Here is a 20,791-nt window from a genome sequence, read left to right on the forward strand (position 1 = left end):
TTTGTTTGCCTCTGGCGTTTGTTTTGTTCTTGACCAGTGCATCAGTCACTGCCTGACTGTCTGTTGTCTTTCGTGTCTTTGTGGTCTTTTCAAGGCTATCTGAAGCATTACCTGAGCCACCCCTGTCACATCCAGGGGGACACCCTCCAAGGTTTCGATATTCTCACAGCGACAGAGGATGGTCATTATCTCCAGAGACATCCTAGGCGGGCAGGCAGGCGGTAGGATAGTAGGAATAGGAGAGGCAGGGCAGTGAATATAGTACACTTATAACAGCTTTTAGGGATGTCAGTAATGGAGGTTCAGGGGTGAGAGGAGAGGGAAGACACTCTAGAAGACACTTTAGGAGGCCTACGCCATAGCCTACCATAGACTAGATTCTACAGCAGGGATCATCAACTAGATTCAGCCACTGGTCGATTTCTTCTTGTGCGGATGGTCAGGGGGCCGGAACATAATTACAAATAATTTGTACACTGCAAATTGATCGCAAGAAGCCCAAACAGATATAATATTTGACAAAAAACATAAGAATTTCAAACGTCGCTTACATTTGTATACAATCACATATACAGTGGGGAGAACAAGTATTTGATACACTGCCGATTTTGCAGGTTTTCCTACTTACAAAGCATGTAGAGGTCTGTAATTTTTATCATAGGTACACTTCAACTGTGAGAGACGGAATCTAAAACAAAAATCCAGAAAATCACATTGTATGATTTTTAAGTAAATAATTTGCATTTTATTGCATGACATAAGTATTTGATCACCTACCAACCAGTAAGAATTCCGGCTCTCACAGACCTGTTAGTTTTTCTTTAAGAAGCCCTCCTGTTCTCCAGTCATTACCTGTATTAACTGCACCTGTTTGAACTCGTTACCTGTATAAAAGACACCTGTCCACACACTCAATCAAACAGACTCCAACCTCTCCACAATGGCCAAGACCAGAGAGCTGTGTAAGGACATCAGGGATAAAATTGTAGACCTGCACAAGGCTGGGATGGGCTACAGGACAATAGGCAAGCAGCTTGGTGAGAAGGCAACAACTGTTGGCGCAATTATTCGAAAATGGAAGAAGTTCAAGATGGCGGTCAATCACCCTCGGTCTGGGGCTCCATGCAAGATCTCACCTCGTGGGGCATCAATGATCATGAGGAAGGTGAGGGATCAGCCCAGACCTACACGGCAGGACCTGGTCAATGACCTGAAGAGAGCTGGGACCACAGTCTCAAAGAAAACCATTAGTAACACACTATGCCGTCATGGATTAAAATCCTGCAGCGCACGCAAGGTCCCCCTGCTCAAGCCAGTGCATGTCCAGGCCCGTCTGAAGTTTGCCAATGACCATCTGGATGATCCAGAGGAGGAATGGGAGAAAGTCGTGTGGTCTGATGAGACAAAAATAGAGCTTTTTGGTCTAAACTCCACTCGCCGTGTTTGGAGGAAGAAGAAGGATGAGTACAACCCCAAGAACACCATCCCAACTGTGAAGCATGGAGGTGGAAACATCATTCTTTGGGGATGCTTTTCTGCAAAGGGGACAGGACAACTGCACCGTATTGAGGGGAGGATGTATGGGGCCATGTATCGCGAAATCTTGGCCAACAACCTCCTTCCCTCAGTAAGAGCATTGAAGATGGGTCGTGGCTGGGTCTTCCAGCATGACAACAACCCGAAACACACAGCCAGGGCAACTAAGGAGTGGCTCCCTAAGAAGCATCTCAAGGTCCTGGAGTGGCCTAGCCAGTCTCCAGACCTGAAACCAATAGAAAATCTTTGGAGGGAGCTGAAAGTCCGTATTGCCCAGCGACAACCCCGAAACCTGAAGGATCTGGAGAAGGTCTGTATGGAGGAGTGGGGCAAAATCCCTGCTGCAGTGTGTGCAAACCTGGTCAAGAACTACAGGAAACGTATGATCTCTGTAATTGCAAACAAAGGTTTCTGTACCAAATATTAAGTTCTGCTTTTCTGATGTATCAAATACTTATGTCATGCAATAAAATGCAAATGATTTACTTAAAAATCATACAATGTGATTTTCTGGATTTTTGTTTTAGATTCCGTCTCTCACAGTTGAAGTGTACCTATGATAAAAATTACAGACCTCTAGATGCTTTGTAAGTAGGAAAACCTGCAAAATCGGCAGTGTTTCAAATACTTGTTCTCCCCACTGTATCTGTCTATTATGCGTGGGAATACTTTGGAACAGATTTCCAAAATTAAATTGACTTGGAGCTGATTTCCTGGTGTTTTTAGTCTTTTATGTCCAACAATAAAAAATAAAAACGCAATAATGAAAAAAATATATATATAATAATTTGGGCGGGCCAAATAAAATCACTTGCGAGCCGAATTCGGCCCGTGGGCTGCCAGTTGGGGAACCCTGCTCTACAGCAAAAAGGAACCATTGTGTAGCCTAACCACCAGAGGCTGAGGCAGAGAGCTTCAGATGGAACCGAAATGTCTCCAGTCTATCAATGATCTAATATGCTGGTGTTTACATTACAAGCACAAACACAGCACAGCCAGTCAGTTCTCTTCACAACACAACAGACAGCAACAACTAGGACAAACGGCAGAAATCACGGGGAAGGATTGGATTGGTCAGCATAGCAGTCACACAGCAGCATTCTTAACCCACATCTGAGTTTAAGGCATTAAAGGCACTAGAGATTACTCAAGAATGCCTCTACACACTGCAAGACCCTAATGACAATCTCTACTGCTTAGTTGAGGCTCGGTTAACAAGTATTGTCAACAAAACAATTGACTGAGTCACAATACAAATGTGAACATTCACACCAACATTTTTCCACTGCTCTTTCACACACTTGAGAGAGCTATGCATACTATATGCATATGAGCTGTATACAACATGGCTAATAACACTAACATCAAATCAATTGTAGACACACTGACTGACATAGCTGAAGTGCATTTAGAAGCTGGCCGAGTCCTCAGAAGCTCCCCACCAACATGGACGTGGCTTTCAGCTTCAATGTTCAAGTCTGAGACAGAGTCAGGGGATGGGCTTGCTGCAGCATCACTCCCCGAGGCCTCCCAGGCTCCTTCTCTTTCTGTGTTAAGAGAGAAGTGGATCAATGACTCATTGGGCCAGAGACACTAACAAGATTACTGCATCACTAACGGGAAGTAGCTCGGAGGCTGGGAGCTTTAGTTAACCCATTCAGAGCCCACCCTATTCTCCAGTCTGTAATGGCTACCAGCTAATGCAGGCGGAGCTGGCTCAAACAAACGCTGTACCAGAGAAAAACTATACACAGATACGCTATTTCGTATATTTATTTAGTCATTCAAAATTATAGGAAAGTGTGACTGAAATATTTAGATCGCATGAGGTTTATTGGAAATAGGAGAGGTCCAACTAGAGGCTGGGGATGACTACTATTAGCCTGATCCCAAATCTGTGCTGTAAAGACAACTCCTATGGTCGTTGTTGTTATGCCAAAGAGCACAAACAGATCAAGGACCAGGCCAGACTAGTATATCTTATTTCTTAAAAGAGCACCATGGGCAACAAACACTTGAGCCATCCCATGCCTCTACTTAACTATATTTACAGCCCTAATGGCAGGTATCCTAGCAACTACTAGATAAAATAACGTGTCTTTATAGTATGAGCCAGAACCATATACACAGAGTGTACAAAACAGCAGCTTTGCAATTCTAAACACACTCAAACCAGTGTGCCTGGCACCTACTTCCATTGCCCGTTCAAAGGCACTTAAATATTTTGTCTTGCCCATTCACCCTCTAAATGGCACACATACACAATCCATGTCTCAATTGTCTTAAAGCTTAAAAATCCTTCTTTAACCTGTCTCCTCCCCTTCATCTACACTGATTGAAGTGGATTTAACAAGTTACATCAATACGGGATCATATCTTTCACCTGGATTCACCTGTCTATGTCATGTTCCTAATGTTTTGTACACTAAATATATATAGGGGCTCCTGAGTAGCGCAGCGGTCTAAGGTACTGCATCTCAGTGCTAGAGGCGTCGTCACTACAGACACCCTGGTTCGAATCCAGGCTGTATCACAACATGCCGTGATTGGGAGTCCCATTGGCCGGTGCATAATTGGCCCAGCGTTGTCCGGGTTTGGATGGTGTAGGCTATCATTGTAAATAAGAATTTGCTTAGTTAAATAAATGTTAATTATTCTTTCAATATATAGAGAGTTGGGCCAATGTGGTTGAGCGTTCTGGGAGCACCACTTTCCCCTCCATAGCCATTGCTAAGTAATAATTAAGGCTTCCGCTGTCACGCCTATTCCCGCTCTCCCACTCTAAAGTTCGAGGGCACCAGGCTGCCCTTCATTACGCACACCTGTCACCATCATTACGCGCAGCATCGCTCACCTGGACTCCTTCCTTTTGTTGATTGCCCTGTCTATAACTGTCTGCTCCCCCGTTTGTTCCCGGTGTCAGTATTTATGTTGTTATGTGTTTATGTCCAGATGCTGTCCTGTCCTGTTTCATGTAAGCATTTCATTAAATGTTCACTCCCTGTACCTGCTACTCGTCTCTACCAGCGTTGATTCTTACATCCGCGCTGTGCTGTTTATTTCTGATAGTTTTCTAAACCTGTGAAGATGTCCAGTGAAAGCAGATACGCAATTTGTTGACACTAAAACACAGTCAAGACTTGGATACACATGATCCTGAAGGCTAATCAATAAAAACGTCTGTTAAATTCGCTGCTCTGTTTTGCTTGTTTACAGCGGGTAATTTCAAAGGGAACTGTCGGAGGCGCTCTCGTATTGTTACATCAGCAACATTTCAAGAATACACTTCTATATGGGCGCTAACATGGCAGCCATTCTAAAACCTTAACCTAACTCTCTCTATATATACATGGCATTCGGACAGTGTTCAGACCCCTCAACTTTTTCCACATTTTGTTAGGTTACAGCCTTATTTTAAAATTGATTAAATTGTTTTATCCCTCATCAATCTACACACAATACCCCATAATGACAAAGCACATTTTTTTAGCAAATGTATATAAAAAAACAACTGAAATATCACATTTACATAAGTATTCAGACCCTTTACTCAGTACTTTGTTGAAGAACCTTTGGCAGCGATTACAACCTCGACTCTTCTTGGGTATGAGGCTAAAAGCTTGGCACACCTGCAGATCCTCTCAAGCTCTGTCAGGTTGAATGGGGAGCATTGCTGCACAGCTATTTTCAGGTCTCTCCAGAGATGTTTGATTGGGTTCATGTCCGGGCTCTGGATGGCCACTCAAGGACATTCAGAGACTTGTCCCGAAGCCATTCCTGAGTTGTCTTGGCTGTGTGCTTAGGGTCGTTGTCCTGTTGGAAGGTGAACTTTCGCCCCAGTCTGAGGTCCTGAGCGCATTGGAACAGGTTTTTATCAAGGATCTCACTGTACTTTGCTCCGTTCATCTTTGTCTCCCAGTCCCTGCCACTGAAAAACATCCCCACAACATGATGCTGCCACCACCATGCTTCACCGTAGGGATGGTGCCAGGTTTCCTCCAGACATGACGCTTGGCATTCAGGCCAAAGAGTTCAATCTTGGTTTCATTAGACAAGAGAATCTTGTTTCTCATGGTCTGAGAATCTTCAGGTGCCTTTTGGCAAACTCCAAGTGGGCTGTTATGTACCTTTTACTGAGGAGTGGCTTCTGTCTGACCACTATCATAAAGGCCTGATTGGTGTAGTGTTGCAGAGATGGTTGTCCTTCTGGAAGGTTCTCCCATCCCCACAGAGGAACTCCAGAGCTCTGTCAGAGTGACCATCGGGTTCTTGGTCACCTCCCTTCTCCCCCGCCTGCTCAGTTTGGCCGTGCGGCCAGCTCTAGGAAGACACTTGGTGGTTCCAAACGTATGATGATGAATCATTAAGAATGATGGAGGCCCCTGTGTTCTTGGAGACCAATGCTGCAGACATTTTTTGGTAGATCTGTGGCTTGACACAATCCTGTCTCGGAGCTCTACGGACAATTCCTTCAACCTCATGGCTTGGTTTTTGCTCTGCCATGCACTGCCAACTGTGGGACCTTATATAGACAGGTGTGTCCCTTTCCAAATCGTGTCCAATCAATTTAATTTACCACATGTGGACTCCAATCAAGTTGTAGAAACATCTCAAGGATGATCAATGGAAACAGGATGCACCTGAGCTCAATTTTAAGTCTCATAGCAAAGGGTCTAAATATTTATGGAAATAAGGTATTTCTGTTTTGTATATTTAACACATTTGCTAAAATTTCAAAAAAACTGTTTTTGTTTTGTCATTATGGGTTATTGTGTGCAGATTGCTGAGGATTTTTATTTATTTAATCCATTGTAGAATAAGGCTGAAACGTAACAAAATGTGGAAAAAGTCAAGGGGTTTGAATACTTTCCGAAGGCACTGTATATATATGGCTCTGGCATGAGCTATATAGCTAGTTAGGAACATAGAATGAGGAATTAGAATACTAGAATGGACATGAACCTTGCAAAGGTCAGCCATGTTGGTCAGGGAGTTGGTCAACCCTGGTTTTCCAGTGCTGTCATAAGATATTGTGTAAAACGATGAATGTGAAGAATTTATCTGCACTGTATGTGTGTTAGCTAGCCAACCAGGTTTAGAGGAATGATTTCATAAATGTGTGAAATTAACTGCCAATACACCGACATTCCATTCAAACAATGCACTCAATCCACAGCCATACACTGGCTCAAATCAGTCGATGATAGGACTTAGACAAGTTGTAAATGCAACGGTACTGATACTGTATCATATAATAGCACTCACAGCTTTCCAAGATCACAAAATCTGAGACATTTATGGTCAGTTTAAATATATTTTAGAGGCTAAAACCTGTATTTATAATTATTTGAAAATATTTTAGGTTGACTATAATTCCATTACACAATTTATGATACATCACATGCCTTACTTTTATTTTCCTGCATAAGTAAAATAAGGATTATGCCTCTACTGCAATTCATTCCAATTAGACTGGATTTGGATTTCTCCCTGACGGATATGGTTGCCACTTTCACCCCATTCTGAAACTGAGGATTTATGACATAGCCCCTCTAGTAATTTAATAGAATCGCTATGGTTAAGACATCATCCCCAAGACACAGCAGGGCTGAGAGAGACATGGTGAGTTGAACACCAGGCAAGGCAAGGCAGATTAGCATGGCAGAAACAAAGAGACAAGAAGTAACAAACAAACACAATACTTAATAGTTAAGGGAAAATGCATTAAGTAAATTGTAACGGGATCTGTTGTGTTCAGAGATCTAAAAACTATTATATTTTAAATTTGATTTCACAACTATCATATGTGCTGTGTAAGCTAACGTTGATTTGTTTTATTTTAAACATAGGCCAACTGTATTTTATCTGTCTCTAACAGGATAATATAATTCAGTGAGATTGAACTTCACCTGACCCTAACCTCTCTCAGTGTGTTTGTTTTTCCACTTTAATTCTGTGCTGTAGTGTTTACAGGGGTTGATGACAGCAAGGTTGTATTTGAGAGCAGGGGCCTGTTGCACAAAAGTAGAATTAAGACATCCGGGATAAATGACTCAGCTGAGCTCAATGAAGCCAAAACATGTGCGTCCAGGCTTAATTGGTTGCACAAAGACCAAGCCAGGATGAGCAGACACGGATTCATTAAGCCAGGTGAAACCAATCCTGGATAGGTGCGCGCTCACGGCTCACTCAAATAGACCCCGCCACAGATCACAGATTAACTGATTTACCATGGCAACTAGAGCCGCGTACTTTTCCCCGTCGGAAGCACAAATCCTCATGGAGGCATACGAGGAGGTAAAAGATATAATTAAGAAGAAAGGCAACACCGCCACAGTGATAAAGCAAAGAGAAAAAGCGTGGCAAAGTATTGCAGACCGCCTGAATGCGTAAGTAGTGCACAATTACACACTCACCGCTCCGCTGAAACATCACAATTACAATTCAAATATTTAATTCACATCTCCAAAAATGCAGTTGTACTGTAATTATGAAACGGTTAAATTTTTAATTGAAATGCACTGCAGATATGAGTGAAATTGTGTAAAGTAACTCCATCACACTGTATAAAGCTATGATACATTTTTTGATATTTTTACTGAAAACAAGACAAAAATACCAAGTAATTTTTTGCAGTGTGACTCCATTAAATGTGTGTGTGTGTGTGTGTGTGTGTGTGTGTGTAGATTAAACATGAACGGGCCAAAACGGACATGGCAGCAGGTCAAAATCAAATACAAGAACATTCTGCAGAATGGTATGGTCCCTGACTAATATTTAACAAAGCACAAGCATATATTGTACCCAGAAGGTGCCTGCTCACACATTGTCTGTACTGTTTTAGCAGTGAAAAAGAATACCCACAGACAAGGCACGGGTGGTGGGTCACCAAAGGCTGACCTTACCCCAGCAGAGGACATGGCCTTGGAGCTAAATAAAGGCAGGCCCGTCTTAGAGGGGATCCCTGGGGGGAAAGAGACGAGCATAGGTTCCTCCCAAGATGCCACCCGCTTCATTCAAGGTATGTCCTTCCATCTCTACATGGGATACAACCACATTCATATTGAATCAATTTGGACTGTCTGACTTTGGTTTACCTATTGCCTTGCAGTGTCTGGCAGCACTGTGTTCCTGTTAGAGCCACCAGCACAAGCACCAGACGATGCTGATCCAGTGAGTACTCCATCAAAGGCATACTGTAGGCCTGGCATGTCTTGTCTACTAGCTTCAATATGAATCCGATTAAATGTGATAGGGTGAAGGCCCCAGTGCAGCAGCAACAGCACATGATGGAGACGATGATGAGGAGGAGACCATCTCTCTGGATTCCAGAAGGCATGAGGTATCATGTTAAGACTGTGAAAGTACTATTTACTCTACAATGGTGAGGAGTCCTCATCAAAATCAAAAAATCTAATTTCTTTTACAGGACCCAGATGCTATACAGTGGGAAAACCAGCCTGGCAACATAGTGCGTATTAATAAAAGGACACCACATCCTGCCAAATTCCAGCTGCGCTAATTGTATTGTGTTCACAGAGCTCACAAGCTATCAGAAAGTTGTATGGCAACCACCTCCGGCGCCAAATAGAACTGGCAGACATAGACATTCAGTACAAGAAGAAAAAGATGGAAAATCTTGCACTGGAGTCCGAAATAAAAAAGAGGACAATTAGGAAACTGGACCTTGAAATAAAAAAACTTGAGAGGGAGGTGAGATATGCCTTCAATGTACACTGTATGCTAACTGTAACACAAATGTATTAATCATTATTTTTCTTTCCTCCCCCAGCTCCAAGAAGATGACACAGCTCAAAATAAAAATTAGGTATATTCTCGTAAAGTCAAGTGAGCCATGACATATGAGCTCTTATTGTGAGCACACAGGACGGTGGCATCTTTCTAAGGTTTTTTTTATTTTCCCAGCAATCAGTACAACCAAGTCATCGTTATAAGGCATCGCCCTCTTTTGCCCACCCCCCCAGCACCAGGTGTGGCCACTAGCCTATATGAAGGCCCAAAATTGTGTGTTCCTTTCTGCTCTGACAATGGCATGCCCATTCGTGCGAGATGTGGTGGATGAAGAAGCACTTGTGCTGAGGAGAGCCTTCAGGCGAGAAAGGGTCTTCAGGGACCGGTTGGACCCACTGGCCTTCCCTGATGACCATCTATATGAAAGATACAGGTTTTCTGCAGATGGCATCAGGTATCTATGCAGACTACTGGGTCCCAGGATTAAGCACCGCACTGCACGGAGCCATGCACTGAGTGTGGAGCAAATGGTTTGTGTGGCCTTGCGCTTTTTTGCTAGTGGAGCCTTCCTGTACTCAGTGGGGGATGCAGAACAGCTGAACAAGGCCACAATTTGCCGCACAATAAGGAGTGTGTGTCTGGCTATCAAAGCATTAGCAGATGTCTTCATCTCCTTCCCTGGCCACAGAAGACTCTGTGACATCAAAGAGGAGTTCTATAGGATTGCAGGTAAGAGGATCTACAAATTACAGAACAACTGTTAACACATAGTAGGATACTCATTACTTTGTGTGACAGGTTTCCCCAATGTCATTGGTGCAGTGGACTGCACACACATAAGGATAAAAGCCCCCTCAGGTGCCCATGAGGCCGATTTTGTGAATAGGAAATCCTTTCACAGCATTAATGTTCAGGTGAACATAACTTTTTGATATTGTCCATTGACGAACACTCTGCATTGCCAGTGATGTGCATTGATTGGTGTAATATTCCTCATCTTATGATTTCAGATGGTCTGCAATGCTGACTGTGTGATCAGCAATGTTGTGGCAAAATGGCCTGGCTCAGTCCATGACTCCAGAATCTTTCGGGCCTCTGAAATCTATCAGTGCCTATCACAAGGTAAGCCACACAACCCCTATTTATAACCATCATGGCTGTGTCAAGAATATCACTGTGTTTATGAGGTAGTAATGATGAGATTTTGTGTTGACAGGTGAATTCTCTGGTGTGTTGCTGGGAGACAGGGGGTATGGCTGCCAGCCTTTTCTCCTGACACCTTTCACAGACCCCCAGGAAGCACAGCAGGCCTACAACCATGCCCATGCCAGGACCAGGGCCAGAGTTGAAATGACCTTTGGCCTCCTGAAGGCACGCTTTCACTGCCTTCACAAATTAAGGGTCAGCCCTGTTAGGGCATGTGATATTACTGTGGCTTGTGCTGTCCTCCACAATGTGGCCTGCCTGAGGAAGGAGAGGGCCCCCAGAGTGCCACCAGCCATGGACTGGGACAATCCGGCAATCTTCCCTGATGACGACAGTGGTCGGCTGCTGAGGGACCAATATGTGTTGAATTATTTTAGTTAGTATGTGTGCTTTCAATTTTGGTTAAATATGTCCTGCGGTGGCAGAGGAATTTGGTTTTTTTTGGGTTCGTTTTTTGACGAATTTGGCCTCTTATGATGTTTGTGCGGTATACTGTGTGTAATACAAGGCTGCAGGGAGGCTACTGCATCCATTCATTTGTCTGTTCAGTTGATGTGTATGGATTTGTCCTGCATTTATTTTAGTGTGCAGACATGCAGGGTGTGTTATATACAGACCTTTGAATGTGTATGTATCATTTTGTATAATATGCTTGGATTCTGTGCTTTCCATCTTGTAGAGTCACTGTGACTTCAGTTTCGAAAGGAGCTGATGGTTTACCTGCTTTGTTTTGTCCTTATTCAATAAAGGAACATAATGTTACACATTGTGTTTTTATATTCATATGGAATGTGTATTTGTTTATATGACAGAGTACTAGGGCCACACTGAAGAAAAAGGATAAAGTCATAAATTTATGAGGCTGGTTCTTTCTGCAGAAAAGCTACATATTGTTTTTACAGTTTTGATACTTATGACAATGTGATACTTAATATTCTGGCACATCAGCATGTCTTTGTTTATGAAACCATACTGAAGTACAATTTCACGAAATGCCCCACATCTGTCATTTTAACAACTGTCCTCCTTTAAAACAACTGGTTACAATATTATGACTTGTGTTTTTTTCCCCTCTGTGGCCCTAATATTCTATCATTTTATATATAGCCTTATAGTCTATGGGAAACTGTAAATTATCTAATGATAGCAACATCATCTAAAAATCATTTTTTATCCAAAATCATTGAAATTAATGATCACAAACGTTTAAATAATAACAGTGGGTCTAGTTATATGTGATAACAATGTATAGTGAGCAGTGAAATAACTATTGGTTTCCATTTGTGGTGACTGCTGACTGACATTAGGGATGAGATTAAATAGATCCTGGAATTTAGCCTGGTCTGGAGCAGGCTAGCTCCACAGAATAAATCTCCATGGTAATTTATACCATAACATATCCTCCTGCCCCCTATCCATCTTTAGTGCAACCGGATTACGGATCAATTGAGCTAGGATCACCAAGATATCCTGGCTTAATCCCTTATCCTAGTTTTGTGCAACAGGCCCCAGCTGACTTGCTAACTGTGACACATTGTGTTTACACACACACAGTAAACACTCCACTGCACTCTCACTGCAAACCACATAACAATAACAAACTGCTTATTTCTTTTGTGTGGGTAAAGAGACTAGGTATAATATTTAATGTAGATTGTAAATATGTTTAAATGTGTGGTGTAAATGTGAGGATGAGTGGGTACAGTTTTAAATATGGTGTTAAAACTGATTTTGATGTTTAAAAATATAAACAGACAAATCTGTCTGCCATCCAACAGTAGGCCTAAATGGTTTGTTTTGGAGGTAAATTCTGGATGTTAGGGCAGTGATTGTATAATTCCCCAAACTGTACTTAAACCCTCTGAATGGGTTACACCCCGTTCTTACCTCTGGATGTCTGAAATGAGCCACCAGGCCCAGGACCAGCCTCCCACCACGTAGGTCTTCTCATCGGAGCCACAGCAACCACCTGAGAGCCAGCACAGGCAACATGAGCATCACATTGTAACCACTGTATCACTGATAACACCACAGAAATAGTACTGTATTCTATTTCTATGGAATGACAATCAGTGTCGTTGCACCACTGACAGTATCATCAACATTAGAGTATTACACTATTAGACCACAGTAAACCAGACCAGTACAATGGTATCAGACCACAGTTTGAAGAGCTGAGGTCCCAGAGAGCAGTAGGTGGTGTAGTGGTTAGGACAATGGGTCAGTGACTCCATCTACAGTACCTGTCAATGTAAGTGCATTCGGAAAGTATTCAGACCCCTTGACTTTTTCCAAATTCTGTTACATTACAGCTTAATTCTAAAATTGATTAAATTGTTTCCCCCCCTCATCAATCTACACACAATACCCCATAATGAATATGCAAAAACAGGTTTATTGAAATGTTTGCAAATTCATTACAAGTAAAAAACTTAAATATCACATTACACAAGTATTCAGACCTTTTACTCAGTACTTTGTTGAAGCACCTTTGGCAGCGATTACAGCCTCGAGTCTTCTTGGGATTGACGCTAAAAGCTTTCTAACACATTTTCTAATTTTCAGTTTGAATACTGTCACTAAAAAGCCACAGTAATCCTTACAAAAAGTAGCTGTTTGATATTTCACCGTAACATTTTGGAATGTTCATTCAAATCGTTCAACTGAAATTGTTTCTCTGGCAACATGTTCGTTGCAAACAGAAGCCGTGTTGAACTTGCCTCAGGCTTAGAGCCTCTAACCCTGGCAATTTGACTGGTAAACTCAGGGTACACAATGGCTGCCTGGTATTGGGATGCAATAATTTCCATGGTAATGTAAAGTTCATTCAAATGATGTTACATATTTTTTTTAATTCTATATATTTTTTGGGTACGTTTTACCCCTTTTTCTCCCCAATTGGTAGTTACAGTCTTGTCCCATCACTGCAACTTCAGTACGTACTCAGGAGAGGCGAAGGTCGAGGGCCATGCGCCCCATGAAACACGACCCTGCCAAGCCGCACTGCTCGCTTAACTCGGAAGCTAGCCACACCAATGTGTCGGAGGAAACTCTGTACAACTGCCGACCGTGTCAGCGTGCATGCATCTGGCCCGCCACAGGAGTCGCTAGAGTGCGATGGGACAAGGACATCCCGGCCGGCCAAATACTCCCCTAACCCGGACGACCCTGGGCCAATTGTGTGCCTCCTCATGGGTCTCCCGGTCGCGGGTGGCTTGCGATACAGCCCGGGATCGAATCCAGATCTGCAGTGACGCCTCAAGCACTGCCACTCGGGAGGCCCACATTCAAATTATGTTAACTAATGTGGCTCATGCAATGGAATGTATTTTTTGTAATGTCAGTTGAGTTGAGTCAACAAATCACACCACATACTGATGGGTACACTTTCTGCTTTTACTTCCTCCTTCTTCTTCGGTATCATGGAGTTTGCACATTTTGTTTGTGCATGTCAACAACCTACTGTGCGGGAGGGTGTGGTTGATCACATTACATTTTGTGAAACAAAAATAAAAAGGAGGATAAAAAATAAATAGATGGCAATTTTCCATGAAGAAAACTGATGGGGCTTGCTTTAACTCTTTAAAAGTATTTTTGTGATAGTGGTAAAAGTTTTAAAGTTTTAATTTACTATTTAAAGCAGTGGTCACCGACTGGTCTATCTTTAAGAAATTCCTAGTCGATCACTAAACATTTCTGTTAAAAAAACAAACGATAAAGCCTGTTGGCGGTAGGTGCACTTGATTTAGTAGCCATTTTGTAACGATAGTCTATGTCGTCCTCCTCATCGGACGAGGAGAGGCGAGAAGGATCGGACCAATATGCAGAGTGGTTAGTTTCCATGGTAATTTAATAACACGAAAACAATATGCGATACAAAATAACAAAATGAAACTACTGTTACAGTCCCGTGTGGCGAAACACTAACAAGGAACAAACACCCACAAAACACACGTGAAACCCCGGCTGCCTAAGTAAGATTCTCAATCAGGGACAACGATTGACAGCTGCCTCTGATTGAGAATCATACCAGGCCGAACACACAAAACCCCAACATAGAAAACAACACATAGACAACCCACCCAACTCACGCCCTGACCATAATAAATAAATACAAAACAAGGGAAAACAGGTCAGGAACGTGACACATTTTGTGTGTCTGAAGGTATAACTCTGCCTACCCGGCAGGCCAAGAGAGCAAATCAAGTGCACCTGGCCAATCAGCTAGCTAAGATCACCGTGTTTGCACAGTCTCCTCAAGCCATAGACTGTAAAAGGAAGCCTTGAATGCACAGCAAAGTTGATACTATGAGATTATGACTAGAGAGAGACTAAACGAATACAGCAAAGAGCTGCTGTTTTTATGAGTAAGTTCATGTTTAAGTTGTTATTCAGCACTGTGAACACTTTTATAAGCCATCAGCACTGTCAACACTTTTATTTGCCACTGCAGCTGTAATGAATGCGTATTGCAAAATGTTCCGATAAGCTTGCGTTGTTATTATTAGTGGCTTGTGTCTTTTTTTAAATCAAGGAAAATGTCACTTTCTCTGGTCATAAGAGTAACAACATGAATTGGTGCATGAGGCAGAAACATTTTCTCAGCAGAGGGAGGGAGAGTGGAGGGATGGCGAGTCGGGTGAGATGCAGCCTCACCGCTGCTCCCTGCCCTCAGACTGACCATCAGATGCAGGCAGGGCCTAAAATGTACTTTTTTGTATATAAGCCACTTTATTTATTTTTTTTATCAACCAGCTACCCACATTTTTTCCCCAGCTGAAATATTTTCTCGCCATAAATACACTTAAAAACACAGAAAAAATGGACGAGCATGCTTATTAATGTTTCTAAAATAATAAATTTATTATTAATAATAAGCAATGTGGTATATATTGGTCGATTTAATTTAATAGAGTCTTTTAACCAAACATTTTCAGCTGCCCCTTTTAAGGTTACCTTAGTAACAGGGCCACTCCAGTAGTTTTGTGTGCCCGTTAGAATCTCACTAATTGAGGCCAATGATGTCTCTTTTTGCTAGCAGTGGAAGCAAACTCAAACATTGAAAAGCAACCTAGGTTGTGAACAAAACAATGTAAATAGCCAAGAAACATAAGGACAAAGTCTCACTTAAGTAGACTTCTAGTAAACCTTTATGCCTGTGCGCATTGCTTCTAAAAATGAATCTTTCAGCACTTCACTCACAGTGCTCACAGCCCCTCAGACAGGCAGTATTTCTGTGTGAGGTCGGATAGCTATAACATTAGGATTCAAATTTCTTTGTGCATTATCAGATATGAAACAACGTTGCAGAAATACTTTGAAAATAGCTACTGCAGCATTTATTTAGCTATAAATCACAACTTGCATTTGTGCCCATACTTGACTATTTATGAAATACTCGCAAAAACACACTCTAGAGCCCTGAGTGTGGCCACCCGCCAATGTGGCTGGTGAATTAGACATTCTTACCCACATTTGGCGAGTGTTAATTATAGGCCCTGGATGCAGGCCATCAGTCCAGTAAAAAAATTGCAAATTATTAAGCTCACTCAGCTGTGCCTCACAAGTAAAACAATAAATTATCTATTACCAGTGTGATCATATACCTAAAATGTTATAATATCATTTCAAAATGGTTTGAGAAGAACAACATTGGCAGAGCAATTCAAGCATAGCCCTACACCCGCAATAACATCTGCTAAAAATGTGTATGTGACCAAAGATATTTGATTTGATATGAAGACCACCTTTACTCCACACACAGAGATGCATACAAAGCTTTCCCCTGCCCTCCAGTTGGCAAATCTGACCATAATTCTATCTTCTTGATTCCTGCTTACAAGCAAAAACGAAAGCAGGAAGAACCAGTGACTTGCTTAATACGGAAGTGGTCAGATGACGCCGATGCTACGCTACAGGACGTTTTTGCTAGCACAGACTGGAATATGTTCTGGGATTCATCCAATGGCATTGAGGAGTATACCACCTCAGTCATTGGCTTCATCAATAAGTGCATCGACGACGTCATCCCCTAGGTGACCGTACGTACATATCCCAACCAGAAGCCATTGATTACAGGCAACATCCACATCGAGCTAAAGGCTAGAGCTGCCAATTTCAAGGAGAGGGACACTAATCCAGACACTTACAAGAAATCCAGCTATCCCCTCAGACGAACCATCAAACAAGCAAAGTGTCAAAACAGGATTAAGATTGAAATCTACTACACTGGCTCTGATGCTCGTCGGATGTGGCAGGGCTTGAAAACTATTACGGACTACAAAGGGAAACCCAAATGTGAGCTGCCCAATGACGTGAGCCTACCAGATCAGCTAAATGCCTTTTATGCTCGCTTCGAGGCAAACAAAACTGAAGCATGCACGAGAGCACCAGCTGTTCTGGATGACTGTGTGATAACGCTCTCGGTAGCCGATGTGAGCAAGACCTTTAACTTCTTGCCGCACGGATCCCTTTAGCGGGATCATTTTCGTAAACAACCGCTGAATTGCAGAGCGCCAAATTCAAAAAAAATACAATTTTTTTTTATAATCATGAAATTACAAGTGAAATATACCAAAACACAGCTTAGCTTGTTGTTAATCCACCTATCATGTCAGATTTTGAAAATATGCTTTACAGCGAAAGCAATCCAAGCGTTTGTGAGTTTATCAATCACTAGACAAAACAGTAAGAACAGCTAGCCTCAAATTAGCTTGGTCACGAAAGTCAGAAAAGCAATAAAATGAATCGCTTACCTTTGATAATCTTCGGATGTTTGCACTCACGAGACTCCCAGTTACACAATAAATGTTATTTTTGTTCGATAAAGATTCGTTTTATAACCAAAAACCGGCATTTGGTTTGCGCGTTATGTTCAGAAAACCACAGGCTCGTTCCGGTCCTGAAAGGCAGACGAAAATTCAAAAAAGTATCCGTAATGTTCGTAGAAACATGTCAAACGTTTTTTATAATCAATCCTCAGGTTGTTTTTAACACACATAATCGATAATATTTCAACCGGACGGTAACCTATTCAATACTACAGAGAAAGAAAATGTCGAGCTACATCTCTCGCGCGCAGGAACTAATCAAAGGACACCTGACGCGTTTTGAAAAATCTTGCTAATTTTTCAAAATAAAAGCTTGAAACTATGTCTAAAGCCTGGTCACAGCCTGAGGAAGCCATTGGAAAAGGAATCTGGTTGATACCCCTTTAAATGGAGGAGGGGCAGGCAACGGAACAGGGATTTTTCCAAATAAAAGGCACTTCCGGGTTGGATTTCCTCAGGTTTTCGCCTGCAAAATCAGTTCTGTTATACTCACAAACAATATTTTGACAGTTTTGGAAACTTTAGAGTGTTTTCTATCCTAACCTGTCAATTATATGCATATTCTAGCATCTGGACCTGAGAAATAGTCTGTTTACCTTGGGAACGTTATTTTTCCAAACATAAAAATTCTGCCCCCTAGCTGAAAGAAGATAAACAGGTCAACATTCACAAAGCCGTGGGGCCAGACGGATTACCTGGACATGTACTCAAAGCATGCGGGAACCAACTGGCAAGTGTCTTCACTGACATTTTCAATCTCTCCCTGACCGAGTCTGTAATACCTACTGTACATGTTTCAAGCAGACCACCATAGTCCCTGTGCCAAATAAAGCGAAGGTAACCTGCCTAAATGATTACCGCCCAGCACTCACGTCGGTAGCCATGAAGTGCTATGAAAGGCTGGCCATGGCTCACATCAACAGCAACTGGAATATGACTAGACCCACTCCAACAGCAACTGATACCCTAGACCCACCCCAATTCGCATACCGCCCCAACAGATCCACAGATAACGCAATCTCAATCAGACGCCACACTGCCCTTTCCCACCAAGACAAAAGGAAAACCTATGTGACAATGTTGTTCATTGACTTCAGCTCAGCGTTCAACACCATAGTGCCCACGAAGCTCATCACTAAGCTAAAGACCCTGGGACTAAACACCTCCCTCTGCAACTGGATCCTGGACTTCCTGACGGGCCGCCCCAAGGTGGTAAGGGTAGGCAACAACACGTCTGCCACACTGATCCTCAACACTGGGGCCCCTCAGGGGTGTGTACTTAGTCCCCTCCTGTACTCCTTGTTCACCCACGACTGCGTGGCCAAACACGACTCCAACACCATCATTAATTTTGCTGACGACACAACAGTGGTAGGCCTGATCACCGACAACGAGGAGACAGCCTACAGAGAGGAGGTCAGAGAACTGGCAGTGTTGTGCGAGGACAACACAACCTCTTCCTCAATGTGAGCAAGACAAAGGAGCTGATCGTGGACTACAGGAGAAGGCGGGCCGAACAGGCCCCCATTAACATCGACGCGGCTGTAGTGGAGCGGGTCGAGAGTTTCAAGTTCCTTGGTGTTCACATCACCAACAAACTATCATGGTCAAAATACACCAAGGCAGTCGTGAAGAGGGCACGACAAAACCTTTTCCCCCTCAGGAGACCTAAAAGATTTGGCATAGGTCCACAGATCCTCCAAAATTCTACAGCTGCACCATCGGGAGCATCCTGACCGGTTGCATCACCGCCTGGTATGGCAACTGCACGGCATCTGACCGTAAGACGCTATAGAGGGTAGTGCGAACAGCCCAGTACATCACTGGGGCCAAGCTTCCTGCCATCCAGGACCTATATAATAGGCGTGTCAGAGGAAAGCCCATAAAATTGTCAGAGACTCCAGTCACCCAAGTCGTGGACTGTTTTCTCTGCTACCGCACTGCAAGCAGTACCAGAGCGCCATGTCTAGGACCAAAAGGCTCCTTAACAGCTTCTACCCCCAAGCCATAAGACTGCTGAACAATTAATCAAATGGCCACCAGACTATTTACATTTGCCCCCCCCCACCATTGGCTTTGTACACTGCTGCTACTCGCTGTTTATTATCTATGCATAGTCATTTCACCCCTACCTATATGTACAAATTACCTCAACTAACCTGTACCCCCGCACACTGACTTGGTACCGGTACCCCCTGTATATAGCCTCGTTATTGTTATTTGATTGTGTTACTTTTGACTTTAATTTATTTGGTAATTATTTTCTTAACTCTTCTTGAACTGCACTGTTGGTTAAGGGCTTGTAAGTAAGCATTTCACGGTAAGGTCTACACTTCTTGTATTCGGCGCATGTGACAAATACAATTTGATTTGATTTGATAATGTATTGGGCCTTTAGCCTAAACCTCATTGCTACAGAACTGTATTGAACTGGTTAATGTTGCAAAGGCTTACGTTTTTCAAGTCATGTTTAAAAAAAATCTTAGCTTGCATTTTGACTCAGAAAGTGATCTTGGTCAGTGAACACTGATTTAAAGCAAAGCAGTGTTAAAGTACAGTTGAAGTCGGAAGTTTACATACACCTTAGCCAAAGACAATTAAACACATTTTTTCACAATTCCTGACATTTAATCCTAGTAAAAAGTCCCTGTCTTAGGTCAGTTAGGATCACCACTTTATTTAAAGAATGTGAAATGTCAGAATAATAGTAGAGAGAATGATTTATTTTAGCAAAAGGGCTTGCAAGCCTCCCCCTTTTTCCTCCAAACATAACAATGGTCATTATGGCCTAACAGTTCTATCAGACCAGAGGACATTTCTCCAAAAAGTACGATTTTTGTCCCCATGTGCAGTTGCAAACCGTAGTCTGGCTTTTTTATAGTGGTTTTGGAGCAGTGGCTTCTTCCTTGCTGCGCGGCCTTTAAGGTTATGTCGATATAGGACTCGTTTTACTGTGGATATAGATACTTTTGTACCTGTTTCCTCCAGCATCTTCACAAGGTCCTTTGCTGTTGTTCTGGGATTGATTTGCACTTTTCGCACCAAAGTACGTTCATCTCTAGGAGACAGAATGCATCTCCTTCCTGAGCGGTATGACGGCTGCATGGTCCCATGGTGTTTATACTTGCGTACTATTGTTTGTACAGATGGACGTGGTACCTTCAGGCATTTGGAAATTGCTCCCAAGGATGAACCAGACTTGTGGAGGTCTACAATTTGTTTTCTGAGGTCTTGGCTGATTTCTTTTGATTTTGCCATGATGTCAAGCAAAGAGGCACTGAGTTTGAAGGTAGGCCTCGAAATACATCCACAGGTACCCCTCCAATTGACTCAAATGATGTCAATTAGCCTATCAGAAGCTTCTAAAGCCATGACATAATTTTCAGGAATTTTCCAAGCTGTTTAAAGGCATAGTCAACTTAGTATATGTAAACTTCAGACCCACTGGAATTGTGATACAGTGAATT

At 42.6% G+C, this 20,791-nt stretch overlaps 2 protein-coding genes across 7 annotated transcripts in view; one reads left to right on the forward strand and one right to left on the reverse strand.

Annotated features, from left to right (window-relative positions):
• Positions 1-20,791, forward strand: part of LOC139537457 (T-box transcription factor TBX6L-like) — a 78,507-nt gene that overhangs the window by 37,599 nt on the left and 20,117 nt on the right. The window lies entirely within an intron of this gene.
• Positions 1-20,791, reverse strand: part of LOC139537458 (flotillin-2a-like) — a 48,712-nt gene that overhangs the window by 15,024 nt on the left and 12,897 nt on the right. For 2 of the 5 annotated variants that reach the window (XM_071338768.1, XM_071338772.1), the window contains exon 2: positions 12,382-12,463. In XM_071338768.1, the coding sequence (XP_071194869.1) occupies positions 12,382-12,463 (82 nt within the window). Of the gene's footprint in view, positions 1-111; positions 217-2,929; positions 3,551-12,381; positions 12,464-20,791 lie in introns of those variants that run through there. The other 3 variants (XM_071338773.1, XM_071338769.1, XM_071338770.1) reach the window with 3 other exon arrangements.

This window comes from Salvelinus alpinus, chromosome 13 (genome assembly GCF_045679555.1).
Source record: "Salvelinus alpinus chromosome 13, SLU_Salpinus.1, whole genome shotgun sequence".
NCBI lineage: Eukaryota > Metazoa > Chordata > Actinopteri > Salmoniformes > Salmonidae > Salvelinus > Salvelinus alpinus.